Raw genomic sequence first — 9,311 nt, 5'->3', positions numbered from 1 at the left:
TTTCCCTTTCACAGTTCAAGGGTTTCACTGACAGCATTTTCAGCACCAAACGGTTCTCAGTGGCAGCACTCTACTTATTACTACAACAGCCTGTTTGACATGAATTAGCAGCATTAGTTCTGCCACACTCTTGCTCCCCCCTCTAAAGAGGAAGGAGCTGAGTGTGTGTATTTTTGTAGTATGTGACTCCAAACTAAGAGACACGTGGCCTAGAATTCGATTGAGACACATGTGTATCATCTGTTACATATACATGACCACCCAGGAACACAGAAGGCTCAAAGTAGCTTAGAAGCACCACTTTGCTTACTTTATCTGAGGATCACGTAACTTATGATTTAATTACTCTGAGGCTGCACTTAACATGTCTCCAAGATCACTACACAATTACCTGGTTTCTGTGGATAGCCAGTAATCAACACCAATCAGGCTCTAAAACAGGAATTCAAGGAGCATGGAGGAAGAGGAGCAGTAAAGAGGCCAAGGTACAGTGCTGCACCACTCCTTCTCCCCAACAGACAGCCAAAGATCAGACTTCATACAAGAATATGAAACTATAAGAAAATATTTGTGTCTTTCAGAGGTTCAACTAGGAAGCAGGTTCAACTTCTGCAGACTTGAAAATAAGCAGCAACCACTTCCCTCAAAACAAACAGGTAAATCAGATTCCTGCACAATGTTATCTTCCATGTCTTTGGTATCTCCACCCTTCTCTGCCTGGCACACAAAGGGAAAACATCTACTTGCCAGGTCCTTACAGGCAGCAGCAGCAGCTGGGAACACCCTACACATACCCACCTTCTCTACTGCATCTGCTTAGTCAGCAGACAGCAGAACCCCTAAGGGGGACGGGATAAGAGCCAACCTCTGTTTACACCCCCATAAGCACCAGATCACCCTGACCACCAGCTCATTTTACCAGGACAGAGTCTGACAAGACAAATGTACCAACCTGCAACAGTTCAGCTGTTTTCACTGTTAACCCTGTGATCTGCTGCATGCGTTGATTCACCTTGGCCACAACAGGATCATCATCTTCTTCCAACCACGAGCTAGGAGAAGGGAAGGATTGAAGCACATTATGTTGTAATACCAGCCACAACAACCCATTTCCCAAGGCAGGAGGTTTCTCTTGCCCCCAGTCAGATGGCAGAGAGCCATTTACCATGCAATTAATTGTTGTGCAAGCTTTTGCTACATGCAAAGCACTCAGATTTTCAGCTGTAGGTAGCAGATGTCAGCTGTTAAGCACAAAAACCTTAAAGCTAAACTCTTCTCTGTGCTTACCTTTTTGATACCCTGTAGCTAGCCACTGTAAGGACACCAGTTTTGGGATCACGTACTGTGGCTCGTGACAGCTGTGTCAAAAAAAATCCCAAGGGGGAAGAAACACATCAACTACAGGTTAGAAAAAAAATGCTCTCATCTTAACCAAAATCAACACCTAATTTGTTCAACTTGAATATATCACTGGATGAAAGTTATAGCTCTGACCTAGAGTTTGTTCTGATTTTATGCTAGAGCAATACATGCAGAAACACAAGTACAATCCATCACCTGCATTTGATCCTGGCAAAAGAATCTGACTGACTGCACAAGCCATGATATTCATTAAATCCACAAATACTGCTTGCTGAACAGGTTTTGAAGGCATTTTCTTAAACAGCTGGAGTCAATATGAGTGAGAGGGAACAAGAAAAGTTAACAACATATGAAGCCCAAGTTCATGGCAAAAAGAAAAATCATTGGGTACTCCATAAATTTAATCAGCCTGTTCCTCACGTGGACTGAAAAACCCAACCTCATTCAGGTGAAAAACAAGTGAAAACTTTTACAGAATGAATTCAAATTACGGGGTAGGCAAATCCACAACAGTAGAAAACTCCTGAGGGCAACTCTCAACATTACCATGCTCAGATTTTCCAGCTGGAAGATGCTTGGAATATTTAATTCCCAGAGACAGTTTAAGATAATGTTACTACATTATGAAAGCAATTCTGGAAAAGCACAGTTCACCTACACATTTTAAACAGCCAGTAATGCATCATCACAGGCCACATCCCTGTATTTGAATGAAAAACTTAGAATTTGGCAAAACTTATCAGATTTGCTGTGGTGTCAAAGTGACAGACCACTGCTAGTGTAACACAACAGGTCACTTTGGTTTTACACTTGCAGCTGAGAACAAGAACTGGGACACTCCTTTCTTTGACTGTACACTCAGACCACATATAAATTTATCTCCTGCAAACCACAAACACTTTAAATCATGCCTCCTTCCTTCCACTTAATTATAGGTTAGAGAAAGCCTTTTTATTTGCATTTTCTTCAGAGTATACAGTCATTATTTCCTTCATTTTTCCTCAAAGAAGTCTCCAGCCAGCTTTACAATTCATGTCAGCTGTCTTGTCCCTATACAAGAGTTCTTGGCACAGCTGTTCCTGTAATTCTGAGTCACTGCTGTTTTGTTCCAGATTTCTCCTGCATAAATCATAACAGAAGAGCCAGGCTGACTGGATGGTGTTCTTCATTTGTACACTGAAGCATAGCTTTTAGGATATAATTTAGCTTCCCAAACCTTTCATTCCACTGCCATTTTCAAGCTTGTATATACTTGCTTGATTTCCACACCTAACATTTGATCTAAATGGATCAGAACTAAAATAAGCCTGACTACATTCATATTATTCTGTATTTCCTGTGAATGACAACAGAAAATTTCTCTTTCTGACAGGCAGGCCTCTTTACTTAAGGCATCCAATTTATACCTCACTTGCTACAACCAACTGATAAGCGTGAGGCTTCTTCTCTCAGGGGGGAGAAAGCAGCCTTGTAATAGGCATGGCAGGGGGGGCTGGAACTAGATGATCTTTAAGGTCCCTTCCAACCCAAACCATTCTATGATTTGCTGGGCTTTGAAGAGTCCTCATAACCCACCTGGATTGCTCAGAAGCTTCTTTTGAGTCTGTCTAGTTTAGCATGCACTCCCCTTTTGGCTTTTCCTTCTGAAATCCTACAGCACCAAGCTCCCAAGATATTCAAGTGTCCCCCTCCATGCCATATGTTGGCCTGTTCAGGCACGTCTATATTGCAAGTAGCACCCAGAACTTTGGGAATAAGGTTCTCAATTTTGTGGCAGATCTGTCCCAATGCTATCCACACCGTTAAAAGTTAAGAATTTTCTTGAGTCTTCCCAGTCAGCTCTGATGTATTGCCTGAAAAGTTGGAACTGCTTTTTGGAACTGGAGTAAAAGTGATTGCATTTTGCAAAACAAGCATGAAAACTTGAATGCAGCTACTCACAATCACGTACAGATGTTTTTTGCAACACAAAAACCACTGGCAAGTGTAAACTGCAGTTTAGGTGCTCGGACCCAAACCCAGAAGCAGAAGTTTCTTGCAAATGCATTTTAGAACAGAGGAATTGGTCATCTTTCTGAGCCCAAAACTAACATACTGCTTCAGAGTTCTGTCTGAAAGCTTCCATGATTACTAACTAAAATTTCCTGGCTGAAATTAAGTTATATTTATGAAGGAGCATGTCATCACAGGACTTGCATTTTCCATTTTTTTCAGCAGAATTTAAAGCTATTCCTGCAGATGAGCTTTAGACAGATTTAGAAAAATTAAGTTAAAAGATAATATTTGCCTTTTTTTTTTAAATTTAAAACTTGCATCTGAATCTTAAGACTACAACATTTACCTGCTCTTACAGGGACTGATCCCAGTTCTGCTCTACATAGATTATACAAAGAATTCCTCTGACATTAGTGGCATAAGAAAAATTCAGTGAGACTTAAGGCTCAAAGTTTTATGGAAAAGCTTATGTTCAACTTCGAACAAAAAGGGAAAACCAAACAAAAAATGAATAGCTGCCTTATTTCAAATGTGCTTAATTTGATAAAATAGATTAGGTGACACACTCTATCTGAATGCTCCCATTTTATCTAAAGGTCTTAGAAGTTTTTTAGTATGATGTAATAGGAAAAAGTCTCCATTTATGGAGGTGAGAGCCCTCATCGAGACAGGAGTGTTCTGCCAACACTCCCATAGCTGGCTGGTAGTCATAGAAGTCCAGCTTCACAAACATCCCAAATTATTAATGGTCTTAGGAAGCATCAGTTTCTCAGTCTATTTCTGACTAGATATTTATGTTTACATTTAGGAACACATACAGAAGGGTAATTCTTGACTGGAATTTTAGTACCACATTTCACAGCAGTAGCTAAAAGAGTTCTAAAATGAACCCTTGATCTATAAAAATAGAAGTGTTTAGTTTTACATGCTTGTCAGACCTGACAGACAAGTAAGGTGTAGCATCTACTACTGATCTCAACACTGCCATAGGTTTTTTTGCCAGAAAGGAAACAGTTAGATAGGAAATTCCACCTCCAGAAAAATCAGACAAGATAATTATTAGCTTTACATTAGGTAGCTGCTTTTTTTTTATTGTGTGCACAGGCACTAGAATTCACACCACGGGCACCAGGTATTGCATCAAAACTAGAGTTCCCAAAGTTGCTGCCTTTAAGTTGGATCTACACTCAGCAGACTGAAGTGGTCACATCTGTTTCCCTGCTGCCCAGACAGCTTATCTAGGTGGAAGAGTCAGATCTAAAGTGTTCTGGGAGAATGACTGCATTGTGCATTTATCCTTACAAGCAATCCATCCTTCCCAAGTTCCAGGTTGGGAATTACTAAAGAGCACAATTGATTACTCTATTTTTTGTTAACTGTATCACATTATTCCAAATAAGCTGTGTGTGGCTTCAGGAGAACACTGCAGTTACACTGGTGGATGCACTGTGGCATCTAAAGTGCCTGCCTCTGTGCAGCTCTGGTTTAAAACAGCAGCAGTGGATTCCAGGCTACCCAAAGCAAAATACAAACCTCTAGACATTCTTCTAGCACAACTAAAAAAAAACACTTTTCTTCCCACTTCTGTTGGGATTTGGGCTTTTTAAATTTTGTTTTGAAGTTCCTCTCCATTTCAAAAGGCAGGCTAAAGGTTTATCAACTGCTCCTATCCCTGTAAGCCAGTCAGTCATCTACCTTTCCACATCTAGTCTCTAGTTTCCTAAAAGGTTTCTAAAGCCACATACTGAGAACTTTGTATAATTAAGTGCAACAATGCATAAATACCTTCAGGAGCCTGGGCTTTATGGTCCTACATCACCAGGCAGTTTCGAAATCGTTCCCCTTAGGCTCACAGCTGCAGTGTATCATCTGTGGTATGAAACCAGATCTTTCAAATCCTTTGCCTAGTCTTTGCTAATAGAGATTAAAGCATGGAATTAGCAGTCATTAGCGAGATGGAAGAGGGGAAAACTTACCCTTGGCTTAGCTAGTTGTTTAATTTTCTCAATTTCTTCATCAGACATGACATCATAGTAGCGTACAATATGAGGGCTATCCCATTCATCTTCTTCCTTAAAGGGAGCTATGAGCAGATGAGGGTTTCTGTTTCCATCATGGTATCTACAAAACAGCCTTTTCTGTCTTCGAGGTGTCTGAAACAAAATGCCAAATAAAACATCGTTTGCTCAACCACTTTTCATGAACTGAAAACAGGCAAGACAAAAAAAGAAAGTGAGCTTCATTCCATTAACACTGCAAAAGCCATCAGCTGACTAGCAAATTTAAGAGGTAAGCATGAGCAATTCAGCATTTACTGCAAATAAAAATCCAACATATGCCACTTGATAGCACTGAGCAATATCTGAAACACTAACCTTTAGGAGGATGAAATGATAATAGGTTACAGATTAAGCAAGTAACTGCACAAACAGCAGGCAGTAAAAGACGTCTGGTTCTTATAATTAAGACTATGCAGATGGAATAAATTAATTCTTTTCCCTGCACTGAGAATTAAAGCCATGTTTGTTGAGAGGTCCTGGAGACTGGTTGGTCTCCCCAGAAGGAGATGTCTTTAAGATGTAAAAGGGAAGGAATAATGTGATTCCATAAGTGTGGAAAAGCCTAAGCAGCTGTTAGTGGAAAAAGCCTTCAAGTATATCTGTACAGCCAGCATCTGAAATGGCTGAGGAGAGAGACTGAGGAGAATCAATTTCCAACAACCCTGAAGAGGTATGGTTGAGGGCTGCTTTGCTGTTTAGGATTAACAGCTAGAGAGGCCAAGACATAAGGTACAAATCTCAGTCTGCACAAAAATACATTTAATTTTTTTCTTTAAAAAAAAGTAGCTTCAAAGGAAAAACTTCACATGCCCCAACAAGCTTGATCATCTTTATGCAAAGGCAGTGTTGTCAGGAAATTCTTGCCTTTCTCTTACCATTTTTACCCCTTCACCTCTGCAAAGGGCCTCATAGATATCACGCTCTGGCAAGTAGTCAAGAGGCCTCTCATAGGCACCACTTTGCACCACTGGTTCTGTTGTCATCATGGTCTTGTTTGACTTCTCTTTCTCCTTCTCCTCTCTCTCCTTCTCCAGCAACTTCTCAAAGTACCGCAGATTGCTGCCTGCTCTCTCATGAGTACTGTCTTCATTGGGAGAAAAACAGACAGAACCCAGTGATTTATGCAGTCCCAGGAACTGTTAGTACAAATAAGTTTTTGTATCAAGACAGCAATAATTCTCTCTCATGAGTACTGTCTTCATTGGGAGAAGAACAGACAGAACCCAGTGATTTACACAGTCTCAGGAACTGTTAGTACAAATAACTTTTTGTATCAAGACAGCAATAATTCTCCACTTCTTAAAGTATCATCAGGCAAGAAGTTCCAGTGTCTGACCACCCTCACAGTGAAGAACTTCTTCCTAATATCTCATCTAAACCTCCCCTCTTTCAGCTTAAACCCATTTCCCCTTGTTTTGTCATTTAATTCTCCACTTCTTAAAGCATTATCAGGCAACCAAAGGCACTGGTTCCAGTTTGCACTGAAGACTAGCACTGGGAAGTTTGTCTTTGCAGAGGCAAGGTAGGCATAGTCTGCAAAAGACTCTTTTCTGGAAGGACCCATCTCAAAATTTGTATTCCAAGGGGAATAAAAAAAGTAAGATGTTTTGGTCTTCACATCCCTCCTTTCCTCTCAACTTTTCTGTCTAGTTCTACCAAAGATAAAATGATAGAACTCATCAGCAGAGATCAAGTTAGTCTACTTGTTGCATCCCTCCTCTCCACCATGCTTCTCCTCCACACTGCATCAGCTTAAACCCATTTCCCCTTGTTTTGTCATTTAATTCTCCACTTCTTAAAGCATTATCAGGCAACCAAAGGCACTGGTTCCAGTTTGCACTGAAGACTAGCACTGGGAAGTTTGTCTTTGCAGAGGCAAGGTAGGCATAGCCTGCAAAAGAATCTTTTCTGGAAGGACCCATCTCAAAATTTGTATTACAAGGGGAAAAAAATTAAACCCATTTCCCCTTGTTTTGTCATTTAATTCTCCACTTCTTAAAGCATTATCAGGCAACCAAAGGCACTGGTTCCAGTTTGCACTGAAGACTAGCACTGGGAAGTTTGTCTTTGCAGAGGCAAGGTAGGCATAGCCTGCAAAAGAATCTTTTCTGGAAGGACCCATCTCAAAATTTGTATTACAAGGGGAAAAAAAAAGTAAGATGTTTTGGTCTTCACATACCTCCTTTTCTCTCAACTTTTCTGCCCAGTTCTACCAAAGATGATAGAGCTCATCAGCAGAGATCAAGCTAGTCTACTTGTTGCACCCCTGCTCTCCACTACGCTTCTCCTCCACACTGCCCAAGCATGCTTTAACCAAGGGATGCAGTAGAGTCCCAGCCACAGGCTTCAGTCCCAAAGGCTTCCTCCAAAGTTGGGAAGCTCAGAGATACCAACAGCCCACCTACAGCATCCACCTCTAGATGTTTGTCAGAGGTTTATATGGGAGGTATCCTGGATCACTAGCACCACAGGACCTATCCTTAGTTATTTATTAAGGATGTTGGTATGAATCAATAAACATCATCAATAGATCTATAACCTGCAGAACTAAGAAGGAAAAATCCTCTGTTTCTGGACACCAGCACTTACAACGTTTTCTTTCCCTTCTGGCCCTCTCATATCTTATGGAACTAACCCAGAAGGCCACTAAAGTAACCACTCGTTAGAGGACAGGCTAATAGTGGCCAGAGGAGGAAGTTGAGCCCAGAGCAGAGGAAGCTGCTGCTCCCAGAAGGGACTGACTGCCAAGTCTGTTCCACTGTTTGGTGCTGATAAGGATTTGCATGCTGCTATCAGTGCTAAACCCCACTGCAGAGGGAGCTCAATTCAATACATATTCATATTCTTGTAAATGTTAATCCACAAATTTCAATGTCTGTAGAAATCAGACTAACATTTTTCAACAGAAAAGGCTTCACCCACGCTCAGGATACAGCTAACGGCTAAACTAAAAACCACAGCTGATTAAGAAAACATACAAATACATAACACAGTAGATGTTAACTCTAATTAGGGAGGATAAACCTTTCCAATGCAGGAAGCAGGCAGAGTTAGATAGGAAGCAATGCTTATTTGCTTACTCAAGAGAAAGCTAGAAACAGACCAGAGATAAAAAGGAGGCTTTAAGAAACTCAATCTGTTTGGAATATTCAGGAATAAATACTTTAAGATCTCAGGCAAAGTATCCTTCTGGCATCAGAGAATACCTGCACTGGGGAATAAAGATAAATTATGTGAAGTCAGTAGGACTTTGCAGACAGCATGCTGCCCAAGTCCGTGGCAGCCTTGATCTCCACTTGAGACAAGCCAGGCTTTAACCATTACCAAACACAGCATCTCAGTACACTGAGGCAAAGCACACAGGTACAACACCCAGACACACATTTAGTCTTTGGGTAAGAACAACATGGACTATAAGATACCTTGTTAAAGATACTTCATGTATAAGTAGACTTTTTTTTCAGGACCTATGTTTATTATAAGTCATCTGGCAGAATAACCTTCCAGTCAGCTCACCAACACTTATGGGCCATGACATGACTGTTCTTGGCTCTGTTGCTGGCAACACTCCCCAGTGCTGGAATAGTGGGTCTTTTGTTCTTACCAAGGGATATCAGACGTCTGGTAAGCTCCATAGCTCTGTGTAAATCCCCAAACTGGAAAACAGCATAGCTGAGATAATCTAGGATCTCCACTTTGCTGACTGTTGTATCCTCCCCCTCATCGTGTTGTTTTAAGGCTTGTTCCATCCAGAGTACTGTGTGATAGTAGTCTCCATCATTGTAAGCAGTCTTCCCCATACCAAAGCAATCACCTACTGTCAGAGAGGATCTATATTTTGTTCCTAAAAAACAAGAAGATAACTTTAAGCAATCCACACAGAAGCATCTTTGC

General features: G+C 40.9%; 1 protein-coding gene across 1 annotated transcript in view; it reads right to left on the bottom strand.

Moving 5' to 3' along the window:
• The window catches only part of P4HA2 (prolyl 4-hydroxylase subunit alpha 2), a 16,224-nt gene extending 6,967 nt beyond the window's left edge, over nt 1-9,257 (bottom strand). The window contains exons 1-5 of the mRNA XM_010174533.1: nt 9,022-9,257; nt 6,293-6,501; nt 5,334-5,510; nt 1,288-1,358; nt 953-1,052 (exon numbers count right to left, since the gene is read on the bottom strand). Coding sequence (XP_010172835.1) covers nt 953-1,052; nt 1,288-1,358; nt 5,334-5,510; nt 6,293-6,501; nt 9,022-9,217 — 753 coding nt within the window. The 5' untranslated portion in view covers nt 9,218-9,257. The remainder of the gene's footprint in view (nt 1-952; nt 1,053-1,287; nt 1,359-5,333; nt 5,511-6,292; nt 6,502-9,021) is intronic.
• Nucleotides 9,258-9,311: the final 54 nt, after the last annotated feature.

The sequence above is a fragment of the Antrostomus carolinensis genome, unplaced genomic scaffold, assembly GCF_000700745.2.
Source record: "Antrostomus carolinensis isolate BGI_N321 unplaced genomic scaffold, ASM70074v2 scaffold22558, whole genome shotgun sequence".
In the NCBI taxonomy this organism is placed as follows: Eukaryota; Metazoa; Chordata; class Aves; order Caprimulgiformes; family Caprimulgidae; genus Antrostomus; species Antrostomus carolinensis.
Note: the sequence above shows the minus strand (reverse complement) of the source record. Positions and strands in the feature narration are given on the sequence as shown.